The sequence below is a fragment of the Calypte anna genome, chromosome 10, assembly GCF_003957555.1.
Source record: "Calypte anna isolate BGI_N300 chromosome 10, bCalAnn1_v1.p, whole genome shotgun sequence".
Lineage (NCBI taxonomy): Eukaryota > Metazoa > Chordata > Aves > Apodiformes > Trochilidae > Calypte > Calypte anna.
The window spans coordinates 1,157,027-1,172,156 of record NC_044256.1 but is presented as its reverse complement, the minus strand read 5'-3'; the positions used below and the strand labels follow the sequence as shown (position 1 = coordinate 1,172,156).

Sequence of the window (15,130 nt, the reverse complement as noted above, 5' to 3'; positions counted from 1 at the left end):
CGGTTATTAAGCTGAAAAACGGCAATTTTGGGGCTCACCCAACGCTCCGCCACCACGCTTTGTCGGTCCCGAGGCGAGCGGCACCCGGTTACCGAGCGACGCTTCGAACCGCAACTTCTACGGGACGCCGTGGCGGGGGCAGGGGAAACCGGGGAAGCCTCACGCTCACACCACCACCCCCCAACCCTCTCCCCGGGCTCCCGGGACCTCGCTCCCCCGGGCGCAGTGCGGCCGGTGCCGGGGCCGTGCGGTGCGGTGTGAGCGGGCGCTGTCGGGGGGCGGTCCCGCCGCAGCCCGGGAGCGGCACCGTGCGGAGGGCGGGAGGAGGGGCTGGGGGGGAGGCGCCCGCCTCGCAGCGCGCCCAGCGCCCGCCGCACGCTCCGCCCGCCGCTCCCGCCATGCCGAGGCCGGGGCACCCCCGGCGGGGCGGGGCGGGGGGAGGCGCGACCGCTCGCTCGCTCTCTCGCTCGGGGCTCCTCGGGGAGACGCGACCACCGACTGCCCCCTCCCGCCTCCACGCCAGGAACCACCGACCCCCCCTAAACCCCCCACCCCTCTTTTCCGTCCTCCGCCCCCCCCGCAGCACCGGCGCCAGGCCCCGCCCCCTACGGATGGCCGGAGGGGGCCGGCACCGGGTTCGGCGGCCCCGACTCGCTCTCTTTCACCGCCCTCGTTTACCTCAAAGCGGGCCCTGGCAGCGGCCGAGTCTCCCTCAGCGGGCGGCGGGGCCCTCCCGGTCGGGCGGCGGGGGCGGGGGATGTGGGGGGTCCCCGCGCCCCTCCTCCCGGAGCAGGGGGGCGGGCGGGGGCGGCGCCGGGGCCCCGGGCGAGGTGTGAGGGGGTGGTCTGGGCGGGAGGGGGGGGTAAGATGGAGTAACCGTCTCTCGGCCGCCGCGGCGGAACGCTGCCCGCTTCTCTGTTCCCCGGGAAATCCCGCCCCTCCCCGCGCAGGGGGGGAGCCCCGAGAGCCGATTGGCCGCGCCGCACGCCCGTCAGCGTTGCGGCCAATTGCCGCTGAGGTCCCGCCCACTTCGCCCGCCCCTATTGGCCGCGGCCCCCAGGAAGGGGATGTGGAGAGGAAAAGAGGGAGGGGGGGAAGCGAGGGGGGAGGAGGAGGGGGGGGGGAGCGACCGCCGAAGAAAAATGTCCGTATAAGCAGCGCGCCCCGCCTCCCCCGCCACCCCATTGGCTGAGCCCGACAAGCGACAGCCAATCGGCGGGCGGGAAGCGCAGGCGTCACGGCGGGGGAGCCCGCCCACACGGCGCCGATAGCCACGCCCCCCAGCGCACAGGCCCCGCCCCCTCTCTGGGGAGCCCTTTTGTGGAATGTTTACATCGGCTGCGGCGACCCCCCCCACCCCGCCACTTCGCCTTCTCCGGGGCCCCCGCCGTCGACCCCGCCCCCCCGACGCCGTTCGGCGTCGGGGGGGCGGGGTCGACGACGGGGGCCCCAAAAGAAGGGTGCTGAGGGGGCGCGGCGCCGCTCTGCCTTTTGTCCCCGACCCCTTTACTTCCGGGATGGCAGCGCCCCACGTGGGGCGGGTCGGTTACACGTGTGGGGGGCTACACACACGCACGCACGCACTGAGGGGAGAGGGAGAAGGGGGGGGGGGAAGAGCGTCCCCAGTTTAGGCTACGCCCCCTTATCTCTGATTGGCTGAGGCGCGGAGGACACGCCCTCTACGCAGCGCGCGGGCCTCCCCCCCCCCCCCCCCCCCCCTTCGTCGCCGCGCGGCGCCGCGCGCGCTTCCCGCCGTTGGAGCGCGCGGGTCGCTCCCTCGCCTCAGGGCTGAGGGGGGGGTGTGAGAGGGGGGGGGGTGGGTTCCTCTTCCCTTCCCGCTGCGCGGTGAAGGTAAAAGGGGAGAAAACGAGACAAAAAAAGGAAAAAAAAATATAAAAAAGGAGCTGCCGGGCCTTTTAAAAAAAGCAGCTGTTACCTACCCTCAACGCGCAGGCGAAGAGACCTGAATGGAGTACGGGGGAGGGAGGTTGAGGAGGGGGGGGGGGGGGGGAACGGGGAACTCCCCCCCGGGCGGATTGGCCCCGCGGTGCCCATCGTCACCGGCCGCACCGCCCACCGGGAGGGGGTGAGGCCTCCGCGGAGGAAGGCGGGAGGGAGATGACCCCCCCGAGGCTGGAGGGAAGCACTGTCCCCGGGAGCAGGGAAGCAAGTGACACCCGGTCCCTTTTTGCCGGATAAAACGCGAGCTGGGGAATGGGACAGCGGGTGCCGGTTTTAATTAATTTATTTATTTTTTGTTTTCTCGCAGGGTTTATAAAGTTGCCGAGGGAGTTCTTGGCTTCCCCTCTGCTGCAGGACCAACCCTCCTGCCTGTCTGGGGGAGCCATCCCGGGATTAGCTGTCATCCACAGCGACCTCGGGGTGAGAACATAAAACACACCCCTTCTAAACTTCTACTAAAATACATATTTCAAACATCTTCACTCAAACGACACCTAAACCTCTTGTGTTATTTTGATTTTTTCTTTTTTTTCTTTCTAGCTGCTTTTCCCTTTCTCAGCTCCAGCTCCTCGCTCTCACAAACAGGACGTGCAGGCACAGCAGAGAACCTCTCTCTCTCTCTTTGGCTGGGAGCTGCAGCTCGGTTTAGTTGCTGAAAGGTCCCTGGCCCGGGCTGTTTGAACCTGCTCAGGCTGCTGTGCCGCTGGGGATGGAGCCTGGAAGCTGGTGGCAGAGAAGCAGGAGAGCTGAAAGATTTAAGTGCTCCAGAGCCAGGCTGTTTCCAAACTCCCAGGGCTCAACACGCACTGGGCAATTTACAAGCACTAAAGTAATCATAATTAGCGAGGCAGTGTGCACGCAGCCAAGAAAACCAGAAAGCCAAATGAGACAGGTGGGCATAGGGATGGCACCACCACGTTGGGGTTTCCCTGTGCTGGCTTGATGTCATTTCCAGCCTTGACTGATGCTTTGGATTTCATCCCTGGGCTTCTTTTGTTCTAGGATGCCCCCGCTGTGAATTTTACCCGTGGAAACTGACCTCCTCCCCCATCCCTATGAGCCCTGCTCCTGCCTTGGCTCTCCCAGAATCCAGCTGAGCAAACACAGGTGCTGCTCTTCCCTCTCCCCCAGGAACTGTGCTGAGGCTGGCTCCAGGGCTCAGCCCATCTTGTTGCTGTTATCCTCTTCACCCAGGAGAGCTGCAGCCTGGTTAATTCTTGCTGGTCCTCACCCAGGACAGAAGCCCTGTGCAAGTCCTACCCCATCGTTTCCCCCTGCAGCACGGCTCTAAATGCAGTTTGGTGACCCCCCCAAAGGCTTGCAGCAGGCTCCTGCATCCCCACGGATGGAGCCAGGTTGCTTTTGGGGACCTCCCTCCCTTTTCCTGCCCAACTCCACCCTGAGAGCCAAGAGGACTGGTCACTGGTACTAAATTTATATTGTTGATACAAAAAGGAAAAAAACCAAAAACTCAAACACACACACACAAAAAAAAAACCAACCCAAAAGCAAAAACCACAAAGAAACCCAAAAAGTAACAACAAAAATGTTTCTCTGAACAAGAGCAAAACAGGAACATTTACAAATACTTCTGGCTCTGGCTTGGATCAAGTTAATGTTAAATATAAAAGGAAACAAAGAAAACCCCAAAACAACCCCACCTCCCTCCCCCTCCCAAGATTATAAAAAAATAAGAATATACACATTCAAAGAGCTTATTACAGTATAAACTTACGGAGGCCCAGGTCCCAGCTGCCCAGGCAGCACAGAGGGGCAGGGGCCGGAGTGGTGGCAGGGGACAGGGGACCAGGGTTGCTGCAACCCCCCTGAGGTCAGCTCGCTGCCTCCCCAGGGTTTGGGCTTTTTATGCTCAGAGGTTTTCCAGCCAGTGCCTCGCTGCTGGGCTGGGCTTGCTGGTTCCCACTGCTGGCTGGGGAACACCAGGCAACCCGGAATGCTGCTTGGTCCCCATCACCTCGTACCTAGTGACACCCAGGGGGCAGGGGACATGGGGAGCTCCTCATCCCCCCCCCCTGCCAACCAAAATCCTCCAGCTCCTCATAAGAGCAGAGCTGCACTCTGCCAGCCAGAGATGAGGATGGGGAAGATGAGATAAGGAAAGGGAGGGATGCTGCTGAGCTTCCCCACGCCATCCCGCGGATACCAGGTCCCAGTGCTGCCCTGCTGAGGAGCAAGAAAGGGGAAAACAAGGAAGGGGGAAGGACAAAACAGAGCCAGGACCAAACTCACCGCTGCTGGGATCACAGCAGCGAGCTGGCAGGGCAGCAGGGACCCACAGGAGATGCTGAAGGGGCGTGTGTACATATGTATGTTTATGCCAGCCAGGGTGGGGTGCAGTGAGGATGTATTATACACACGTACATACAGACACAGGTGGGGGGGGGCAGGTAAGACTGAAGTGGGAGCCTCTTCCCGAGCCCCAGGCCAGGGCACGACTGGAAATACAATTCCTAGGTCTTTACAAAGCCCCTCTCCGAATACATTTCAGATGGTCCCAACAATTTAAAAAAAAAAAAAAAGAAATATAAAAAAAACAATTTAAAAACCAACCAACCAAACAACAACTCAAAGAGAAGGAAAAAAAAAAAACACCTCCCCAAACAACCAAACCCTGCAAATACCACAGAGAGGAGCGAGAGCCTCTTCGTCCTCCACCCGCGGCGAGCGACAGCTGCCGTTTGGTGTGAATAAGGCACAGTTCGACAGTCCTGGGACGGCCCCACCGGCTCCGAGGAGTCCAGGCAGGCAGGGAGGCAGCTCCGGCAGCCCCAGGAGGGTGGGAAGGGGGTTTGGTGGGGAGGCAGCAGGTCTCAGTGTCCCAGCGAACTCTTCTCCTGGGTGGCCCGGCTGTGGTTGGCGAGCAGCAGGCCCTCACGCTGGGCGTGCTCGAGGACGGCAGTGTAGCAGAAGTAATACTGCTCGGGGGTCTGGATGCTGAAGGCACGCTGGGTCCGCATGCGCAGCACCGTCTGGTAGATGTTCAGTGTCCCCACATCCTGCAGCTGGGACAGGCAGATGTCCAGGGCACAGAAAGTACCTGGGGACAACGATGGGGATGGCGTCAGCCACCGCAGAGAGACATCACTACCTCCTGAGAGAACTGGAGGCAGAGTGGTGGTCCTCAGCCCCTTCAGAACCTCCCACAGAGGACCACAGGCATCAGGAGAAGCAGGACAGCAATGCCCCAGGTCTGATGGCTGCAGCAGATCTTAAGGACATGTGTCCCTGGTCAATGAGTCTGCAAAGACACCATGCGGGTCCCCAGCACAGAACTGCCCTGGAGAGGCTGGACTTGCCCAACCACTGCCCCAGCATCTGGGTTACCCCATTACCTGTCCTGCCAATGCCAGCACTGCAGTGCACCACGACCGGGGGTCCACCAGGGTGACCTTTGAAGCGAGGGCCCAGGGCACTCACTGCCACCCTCTGCTGCTGCTTCACGGCCCCTAGAAAGTCAATGAGGGTGGCAGCAGAGGAGGGGACACCGTAGTCCGGCCAGCTCAGGTACTGGAAGTGGGACACCAGCCGCCGCTCCCTGGTCTGGAGAAAAGCAGGTGGGAGTTAGACCCTCTCCCCTCTTCTGTCCCTGGCCACAGATCATCTCTGGCAACCCCAATGCCATCCCCTGCCAGGTCCCTGCACCCACATACCTCCGAGCTGTGGATCTCCAGGATGGTTTTCTTGTAATGGTTGAGGTTCTCCACACCCAGGTTGGTGATGGTCAGGGCCCCAAAGCAGACTTGGAAATCCTTCTCCAGGGGCCAGTACTGGCCACACTTTCTCCTTCCTCCCTCCTCCAGCCTAGGAGCAGGAGGACAAGCTGGTGATTATATGTCTTATTCCACCTGACCTCGGTGCCTTGGGGATCCCGCAGGCACCAAACAGCCCATCTCTGACGTGGTGTCCAGCTGGCACTACAACCCCAGGGTCACTGCAGGGAGCTCAGTGCTGCCCACACAACATTTTGCCAAGGAAAACAGGGCCATACCCTGCCCAGGGCACTCACCGAGTTGTCATCACAATCACCAGAACATTCTGCTCCCACACCATGCGCCAGAAGTCACCGTAGGTGTTTTCCAGAGGCCCTGTGGGGAGACCCTGGACGTCAGCCCAAAACCTAATGGGTTTAGGCAGAAATCCCTTCGCCCAGTCACCTCCTTGGTGACTTCCCTGGGGGACCACAGCCCCTTTCCACAAGGACTGACCCTGGTGAGGAGCTACCAGCCCTGCCTGGAGCTGCAATCTCTGGTCACCCCTGGCTGGGGACCGGGAGTATATACACATGGAGAAGAGGGGTGCTTGCCAGGTGGTGCCCTCCTCCCAGGATATTCTCCCCTGTAGCCAGTGGCTGATTCTGGGCGGGGAGGTGAAGCCCACAGATGAATCAGGAGCAAAATAACCCCCTTGGAGACCCCAGCCATACCCTGAGTCCCAATGTAAGCATTCCTCTGCTTGTAGCCGTCCATGAAGCTCGCGTTGATGTAGTCAGTCAGCTGCCAGGGGGGAAAAGCAGGCACAGCATGAGCCCCCCGGAACCCCCAGACCAGGCTGGCCGCAGTGGGACCCCCCGCCCCCACCCCAGGCTGCCTCACCTCCGGGCGGCTGTATGGCTTTGCCAGCTTGACACGGGTCTGGTCCAGGCAGGGCACATCCCCGTACCGGTTCTTCTCCTGGTTGTAGGGTGCCCTGGGAAGCCGGGGAGAGGGAAGCAGGGATGTTTTCCAGGCGGGAAGGGAAAAGGCAGCCTCCTTCCCACTGCACAAGCCCCTGTCTCCTGGGCTCTGCTGCCATCACCTGGCCAAAGCCTCGGGAAGCAGAGTCCCAGCCAGATCCTTGTCCCTGCTGTCCCTTTACAAACTCTCTCTGACCCCCGGGGGCTTCAGGAGTTGCAAAGGGGGTTCACAGCATCACTGGGCTGGGGGTCTGCGTTGCTAAGCCAAAGCACTGCACCCCAAGGAGGCAGATGGGCCATGACCCAGTGGCAGAAGTGTGGGGAGGGGGAAATCACAGCTTTTTGGAGACACCCCACCCTTGCCTGCACCCAGCTCCTTTTTCCCCAACTCACAAAGAGCAGACGAAGGTGCCGGCCGGGCTCCTGCGCCGAATATCTTCGTACTCTTCGTAGATGCCCCGTTTCTGCTTGTGGCTGACATGATCCAGCAGCTCCTGGAGGGTGATGGACTTGGGCCCAGGGACGTGGACAGAGCCGTTATCTTTGGGGGCCACCAGTGGCACCAGGATGAGCTCGTCCAGGGGGTCAGGGTGCCCGTTCTGCTGGGGCAGGAACCGGCAGTTCCAGCTCAGAGGGTCCAGTTTGAGGGACCCCCCCAGGTACTCGGGGAGGCACTCCTGAGGCAGGTGCTCCTTCAGCTCTGACATCTTCACCATCTGCACCTGCAGTATGAAGAGGAGGAGGAGAAGAGGTGACTCCTAGAAGGATGGTGAGGGTTCAGTGGGGACAGGGATGCCAACAGCCTAGCACAATCCTGATGGAGCCTGGGGGTTTCCTCCAACAGCATCTTCCTCCTGCCCCGGGAGGGCACCTGGGGGAATGGTGGGGCAGCAGCTGCTCCCCCCCCCACATCAACACTCTGTTCCAAATTTGCAAATGGTTCCAAGCCCCCACCAAAAGCAAAGGGGCAAAGTGCAGCCCAGGGAGAGGTGAGGCTGTCCACCTGAGGACACTGCTTTAGGGACTTTGGGCTTTGCCAGGCAGGGCCTGAGCACAGGTATTTAAGTTTCCCTTCTCACCTGCATGCTCAGCAAAGGTTTCCTTTCCCTTTAATAATTTACCATCACCTCCACGGCTACTGCTGACAGCCTCGCTGCAGACAAAGGATTCCAAGGTGATTTTAAAAGGGGTTTAAGATAAAAATACCAAAACAGGTCAAATCCTATGGAACTGCCTGAGAAAGCCCTCGTTCCCCAGGGATTTCAGCTCAGCACTTTCCAGCAGCAAGGGCTGAGGGGCACAAGCTGCTTACACCACTCTGTCCCAAACAGAAAACAGCCTCAACCCTCCCCACCCAGGGTCCCATGCCTTGGGGGGGGACCAGCACTCACCCTCTCCCGCAGCTTCTCCTTCAGCAGAAGGCTGATGATGGAGTAGGGCACACGAAACCACATGGGTGCTCCCACGATGAAAACCTTCTTGAGCCGAGCTGGGAAAGCACCCTGTGGGCAGGAGGGGTCAGATCCAAGTTGCCAGGGAGGAATCAGCCCCCCTCTCCATGCTCCTGCGGGGGCAGGGGGCATGTCCCAGCAGGAGTGACAACCAGCAAAGGGACCCTGAGGTGGCATCTGAAGCATGCCGTGCACACAGCCACACAGCTTTTTATGCTCCCCATATGGAAACAAATTATTTCCTTGGAATTAGGTAGGCAGAGGGCTTGGCTCTGTGGGGGAGAGGTGAAGCCTGGGAGCCGGGATTTGTGCAGAGAACACACCCTGGCCAATATTTACTGTTATTTTTTTTCCAGAGAAGGGAGGAGGCATGAAATGCCAGCTCGGTTTAAAAAAAAAAAATTGCATCTGTTTTCCCAAAAGTGCTGCCAGCAGCTGTGAGAGGAATCCAGGATGGGGACAGCTGATCCCTTCCCACCCACGGGACACCCAGCCCTGGCTGGGTCCAGCATGGCAGGCTTCAAACACTGCCCCAGGGCACCAGGAGCTGGTGATCCTCATCCAAGATGTGGCCAGCATGGTCTAGTGTGAAAATTTACACCCAAACCACAGGACTTCACATACTCAGTGAGACTGTGTGACATCCCCAGATGCAAGGTCACCCCCAGCTGTTACCTTCAGCAGGTTGAGGATCTTCTTGCTGAGGTCCAGCTCAAAGTTGGTGTACTGTGAGCCTGCCATGTCGTAGATGAACACCAGCCCGTTCCTCTGGGTTTCAAAACTGAGAGAGGGGAAAGAAAACATCAGCCCCACAACATCCAACTGCTCCACTCCCAGAGGAGCAGATCTGCCCCACGCTAACCTCATCCTCAGCTTCCTGACCCCCAAAAAATACCCTCCTGTGCTTCCAGAAGGATTCACAGACCCAAAGCTCACAGACCTAAAGCTCACTTCTGCACTTCTCAGCTGCACCCCTTCCTACAACCCTTATTTAAGCCTGGCTCATGTCTCAAGCCTGTGTCAGCTGTGATGAGTGAGTTCAGAAATGGAAAGAGCCCAGGAGGATGAATGGGACCTCCCAGGTTTATATTTCTGGCCAGGCTCCATGCTGACTCCTCCCAAGCTGAAGCCTGCAGCGACTGTTTTGCTAAACTGAAACCTGGACGTGAACAGGGGAAGGGCCTGGATCAGGGGATTTATTCCCCCTGCTTGAACGCCTCGATGGGGATGAGTCGCTTGAGTTCACACCTGGGGAACACAGGGAATTTCATGGCACAGGGAGCTGTGACCCCCTTCTGTCCCTAAACTGGAGCTGGGACACCAGGAGGCACACAGACCCAGCCACAACTTCACCTCTCGGAATTCCCAGTCAGGGGAGGGACAGCACATCTCTACCTGGTGAAGCTTTTCAGAGGGACTTCCCCTAAACCTCAGCTCCCAGCAGCACCTCCTGTTGCCCCTGGGAGGGAAGGGGGCACCCTTGGGACCCACTGCTTGGGACACAGCACCTCAGCAGAGGCAGGCTCACCTCTCCACTGCTTGGTCCAGCAGGTAGAAGAGTGCCTGGAGCACCACGTGCTGCACACTCTTGCTGGGGTGATGCAGCTTGGCCGTGAAGAGGGCAATGGAGGCTCCAGAGGGGTCCCGCACACTCTGGCAAAGAAACAGGGTCAGGCTCCCACGACCCCCAAAGGACACCCACGCAGAGCAGAGCCAGGACAAGCCACCTGGCTGGGGTAACCCAAGGGTATTCCCCCACCTACCAGAATAGTGAACTTGCCGCTGAGCAGCTCCGAGCGCAGCGGTTCCTCGTGTGGCTTCAGCTTCACGATGCCCTCCTTCAGCCGTGTCTCCTGTGGGTGAGGAACCCATGGGATGGTCAGCACGGCCACCCCAGCCCTCCACCTGCTATCAAGTCCCCATGGGGCACCCAACCATTATGTCCCTGCGGGTAACCCCGCCCTCCTAAGGAAGCCCCAGCAGGGAAGCCTCTGCTCCATGCCCTCATTTTCCAGCAGAGGACTGCAACCAGCTGCAGCACGGAGTGGAGCAGCTCTGTGAGACCAGGATGGGAAAGGTGTCTCTGCAGATAAATCCTTTACATAGGGGGCGATGATCTGCAGGCAGGCATCCCACAGCTGCCAGGAGGGCAGCCTGTGAGAACTGCACACTGCTTGCAGGGGAAGGGGCTGGGGTCGGTGAGATCTCCATGGTGACTCACCCGAGCTGGAAAAGTATTTTCCAGATGGATAAAAATCTCGTCACGGAGAGTGGGGAAAGAAAAACAGCAAGGGGAGGAGAGGGTCTTTCTCGGGACCTGAGATCTCTGGCAGAGAGATGGGGGGTACCCGGCTCGGCTCGCTTACCCGGTAGGAGTGAAAGAGCTCAATGGCCCGCAGGACATCGAACTTGCGGGCCATGAGGAACTTGACAGCCACATTCCAGGAGAGCGGGGACACATTGTACTGGCCCGTCCACTTGTTGATCTCCTCCAGGAACTGCTTGGTTGCCTGAGGAAGAGACAAGGAGTGTGCAGTGAGATGGAAGGGAGAAGAAGGAGAATAAGTGTCCCAGGAGCATCCCTGGTTATGGTGGTAGCTACACAGTCCTCGGTGTGTGGGCAAGGCCTGATCATGGCTCAGCAAACCCAGCAGCTCCTCGGGATGAAGCAGGGAGCCTACAGAAGTGCTGGGAAAGGACACTACTGGCCATGGCCCAGCTTTCCCAGTGAGGCCAGTTTCACATGGACACGGAGGACCAGACAAGAAGCTTTCAGTCCAGGAGGTTCCAGGATGCTCCCCACACTCCTGTAACATGCTGGGGCCACCTCACCTGAGCGAGCTCCCCTCCCAAAGCACCAACACTGAATGCACCTGAGAGTGTAAGAAACCAATATAGAAACTTTTCCACCCCTAGCATTGCTGGAGCAGAGACACAAAAGCCAACCTGCAGCCTTCTGGCAGGCTTCAAGTCCCTCCTGAAGGCAAGCAGAAAAAAAAAGAAACAAAACCCAAAATGTACTATTTTGACAAGCTGCGTGGGCTTGGGGTTTCTGAAGCTCATGCTAATGGAAGCAGCTTTGCTTTCGGCTGTGTATTGACCCCCTTGTCCCAGAGACACCTCAAGGGAGAAGGGGCAGCACAGTCCAGCTTTTCACCAGGCACTGCTCAAAGGATGCGGGCAAGGACCAAGCAGGTCCCCGAAATGTCCCGCTCCCACTCGGGCACACCCAAAAATGGGGGTTTTCCATCCTCACAGGAACAGAGGATGGCAATGACAGTGCGAGGAGGAGGAGGAGGAGGAGGGAGGGTCAGCACTGAAGGATGGTTTCCGAGCAGGCGGTGGTGTTGGGTGTCACGGCAGAGTTACTGGGAGCTATTCAGCCAGAAAAGCTCTTCGGCGTTAATGACTTCCGAAGGAGGAAGCGAAGGGCCGGGGTTTATCGGCAGCGGGAGGCTCGGAAGAGGCAGGGAGTCCCTCTCGTAGGAAGCCTGGTTTGTCCCAGGGGTGTCTCCGCAGCCCACCTGGCACAGCACTAGGCATTTTTGGAAACAGTACCAGCTCGCCCGCCTGCTGGAAGTGGCCAAGGTCCAACCCTGACCCCGAGCACAACGTAGCCGGAAGCTCCCTAACACGGGATGGGGTCCAACAGAGTGACTGGGTGAGCACCAGCCAGAGGGAACTCGTGGAATTGGGCTGGGTCTGCCACCAACAGTGCCGGGAGGAATGCAAAAGTGGATTTTGAGAGCCCAGCTCCAAGCCCTTCCAAAAATCCCCTTTAAGCATCACGAGCCATCCTGGTGTGGCCACGTGCCACCGTCAACCAGATCGGTCCCCTCAGCTCTGAAAATGCTGGGGGCAAGGGATGGAGGGGAGCAGGCAAAGGGGAAGAAAAGGAGACAGGGTGGGATACATCCTCCCTACCTCCCATCCTCACCTCCCCACTGGCAGGAGCTTTTCCTGGGAGCTCCGATGCCTTTATCCCCATGGCTTCCTCTCCTACAGCCTCCACTTTGCCAAAACAAAAGCCACTCTTTCATGGCCCAAATTTCTAACCACTCCTCCTCTGTTGAAGAGGGATGGGAAAATAAACGGGGCAGTCCAGAAACCATCTTCAGCCTTACTGCACACATTCACATTTGTTTTCCATCCACTCCCAGCCTGGGTTTGTTGGCTTTTTGGGTTTTTTTTTTTTGCAAGGGGGAAGACTCACAAGAAGACCCCTGCTACTTTGCAAGACAGCTCAGCCAAACATACAAAAGAATAACTTTTCAAACTTTAAGAGGCAGGTTCACCTAGACTGATTGCTTAAATACATAAGGAACACTCTGAATATCAGTTTTAACATGATGGTAGTTCTTGATATGAAATGCCGTTTTTGCCAAGTCCTAAAAAAGTTAATTGTCTAAAAGTTGCAGAGTCTATATTCACACCATTCATTTACTTTGATCTGAGGAAACACACACTGAATATTACAACTTAATGCTCTGCCACGCAGGAGAACCCAGGCCTTTTTCCAGCTTTGCCCTGCTCTCTCTGGGAACAAAACGAAATCCCAAACTTACCAGTTCAACAGCAGGCGAGCCACAAGTTACCAAGCCGAGCATCACTACCAGCCACAGCTCTGACCCCTCCCTTACATGTCCCACTGGGTCTCACCATCGCTTCCGGCCCCAATCCTAGACTGATTTATTCACCAGGGTCTCTCCAGACGCTGGAAATGAAACGGGTGACACAGAGCCACAGCCAGAAACCCCGTTCCTGCAAGCAGCGGCAGCGCTGCAAGCGAGACGCTCTGTGGCCCGGCGTGGGGAACAATGCTGGGCTTTGGAGAGCTGGCGTCACCGAGGTCCCTGCTTTGCTGCGCCAGGGCAGGGTGGTGACAAAGCCACCGCTGCAGGGACACGGGGGCTCTTCAAGCCCTCCTCCTCCAGGCTGTGCAGGCAGCAAACCCAGCCTCCTTCTTCAGCCTGCGGGGGGAAGGGGAGGAAGGAGGATATGTCCTGTGAAAATTGAAGTTGGGCTGAAAAGCCACAAGGAAAATTGGGTTTGTTCCTCTGGTTCCCCTGGGATAGGCTGGGAAGGGAACTGCAAAGGTCCTACGGAGCAGGAGACATCCCAAGACTGGCAAGAAGAGGAGAGGGAGGAGTTCCCTCCCCCCGGATTGCTGTCAGGAATGGGGTAGAGCGGAGCGAGCAGAGGAAATCCTGATGGTTCCAAGGAGGACACAGGGATGGCAGGAAGAGGACATCCCAGCCCCAACCAGCACTTAGCCAAGAAAAGAGAGAAACTTACACGACTTTGACTTCTGAGCCATGGAGGGCAGCACCGAGGGCAGCCTTCCCCCATGCCAGCCTGATGATCCAAACCTGGAGCAATTCTTGCAAATATCCCTTCATCTTTGCCAGCCAATGTTCTCACCCAGACCACCCATCTTGGATTCCTCTCCAGGAACCGGGGAGCCCAGCCAAGGCTCTCCCTGAAGGGGCTTCTAAAAACCCCATTTGCTGGAAGCTTTGCCTCTTCTGCAACACAGGGGGAAATACAAATCCCCCTGCTCCTGGAGATTTTATTACCCTGGAGCAGGTATTACTGGAGCGGGTCCAGTAAAAAGGAGGTGTGGGAGAGGAGAAGCCTGGAGCACTCCCCTTTCCCCAGCAACAGCCAACTGTGGGACCAACTCCTCCAGCTCCAGGAAAGCCCTCCCTCCAGGGGCATGGGGGATTTGGGAGACCTCGAGGGCTTCGTCCCAACCCTCCTAAACCTCCCTGTGGAAACAAAGGATGTGCTAAAGAAAACCAACTAACCAACCAGCAACCTGACCATCTGGTCCCTTTTGCCTTTGCAGTGCAGCCCTCGAGGCTGATGTGACACCATGCCCTTGGCCAGACCGAGGGGAACCCGGCTTGGAGGCAGCCCCGGCAGCGTGCCCGGCTCCGGCACCACTGCCCCGGGTGGGCGCCCTTAGGGATGAGAGAACGAAGGAGGGGAGAGGCGAAGGCTGTTCTCGCCATCAGACTGGGTTCCCGGCCCCGCTCCCCAAGCCCAGCAACATCCTCCCGTGGTGACGCAAGGCTGGCGGAGGAAGCCGGGACGTCACGGGAGGCCTGGGGCGTGGGAAGCGTGTGCTCACGCATCCCCACGGCAGCCTGCCCACGGGGGGAGATCGGGGCACCAGAGGCTGCCGGCGCCCGGGGGGAAACACACCGGGATGGGGGTGCATGAGCCCAGCCCCACGCTGCAGTACCCTGCTCGTCCCGGCACCCACGGCACAGGCCCCGCAAAGGCCTCTGGGGTGCGCACTGGGCGGGCAGCCTGGGGGGATGCGGGGCTGTGCGTGGGGGGCTGCGGGGATAGGGGGCTGCCCAGATTTAGGGGCGGAGGGGAGAGGGGCGTGCAGTTGCAGATGGCGTTTTCCTTAGGGGACAACCGCCCCATTGGGGAAAAAAACCAAAACAAAACAAAAAACAGCGCTGCAAATGGGGGTACCCAAAGGAATGGGACGTAGGGGCGGGGGGTAAAGCAGCGCACGGGGTCCTGCCCAGCCCGGCACGGGGAAAGGGAGCCCGGCGGGGACCTACCTGCTCCTCCTCGGCGCTGAGCTCCGCGGCCATGCTGCGCGACGCGGCCCCGCTGCCCCGGGAGGCCCGAGCCGAGCCGAGCCGGGCACGGCCGAGCCGGGCTGTGCCGGGCCCGGGCTAGGCAGCGGGCGCCCCGCCAGAGCCCATCCCCAGGGACGGGCGGCGCTGCGGGTACCGACCCCTCCCGGTCCGCAGCAGGCTCGGCGAGGGCGGCTCCGCCCCGGGGTCTTTAACGAAAGTGCCGAAAAATTTAAAATAAATTAAAAAAATATATTTTAAGAATAAACATATATATATATACATATATATATTCGTCTATATCTGGTAGCCCCCCGGGAAGTTTCGCTGGCCCCGGGGAAGCACGGATGGGCTGGGCCGGGCTGAGCTCCCCGCCCCGCTCCGCTCTGCCCCGGCGGGGGCGGCGGCAGGAAGCGCCCGCAGCC

The 15,130-nt window shown here is 59.2% G+C and overlaps 2 protein-coding genes across 2 annotated transcripts in view; both read right to left on the bottom strand.

Moving 5' to 3' along the window:
* SIN3A (SIN3 transcription regulator family member A) overlaps window positions 1-760 on the bottom strand; it is a 30,293-nt gene extending 29,533 nt beyond the window's left edge. The window contains exon 1 of the mRNA XM_030456966.1: window positions 679-760. The gene's annotated coding sequence lies outside the window, so the exon portion shown is untranslated. The remainder of the gene's footprint in view (window positions 1-678) is intronic.
* Window positions 761-3,386: 2,626 nt separating this feature from the next.
* On the bottom strand, window positions 3,387-14,824 carry PTPN9 (protein tyrosine phosphatase non-receptor type 9). The gene is made up of 13 exons (XM_008494114.2): window positions 14,688-14,824; window positions 10,473-10,616; window positions 9,870-9,959; window positions 9,635-9,759; window positions 8,782-8,887; window positions 8,047-8,157; window positions 7,049-7,377; window positions 6,576-6,669; window positions 6,407-6,476; window positions 5,990-6,068; window positions 5,634-5,784; window positions 5,316-5,523; window positions 3,387-5,020 (listed from the first exon to the last, which is right to left on the bottom strand). Exons 1-13 carry the CDS (start codon window positions 14,718-14,720, stop codon window positions 4,794-4,796), a joined length of 1,767 nt encoding a protein of 588 aa, XP_008492336.1. The 5' UTR covers window positions 14,721-14,824; the 3' UTR covers window positions 3,387-4,793.
* Between the last annotated feature and the right edge of the window lie 306 nt (window positions 14,825-15,130).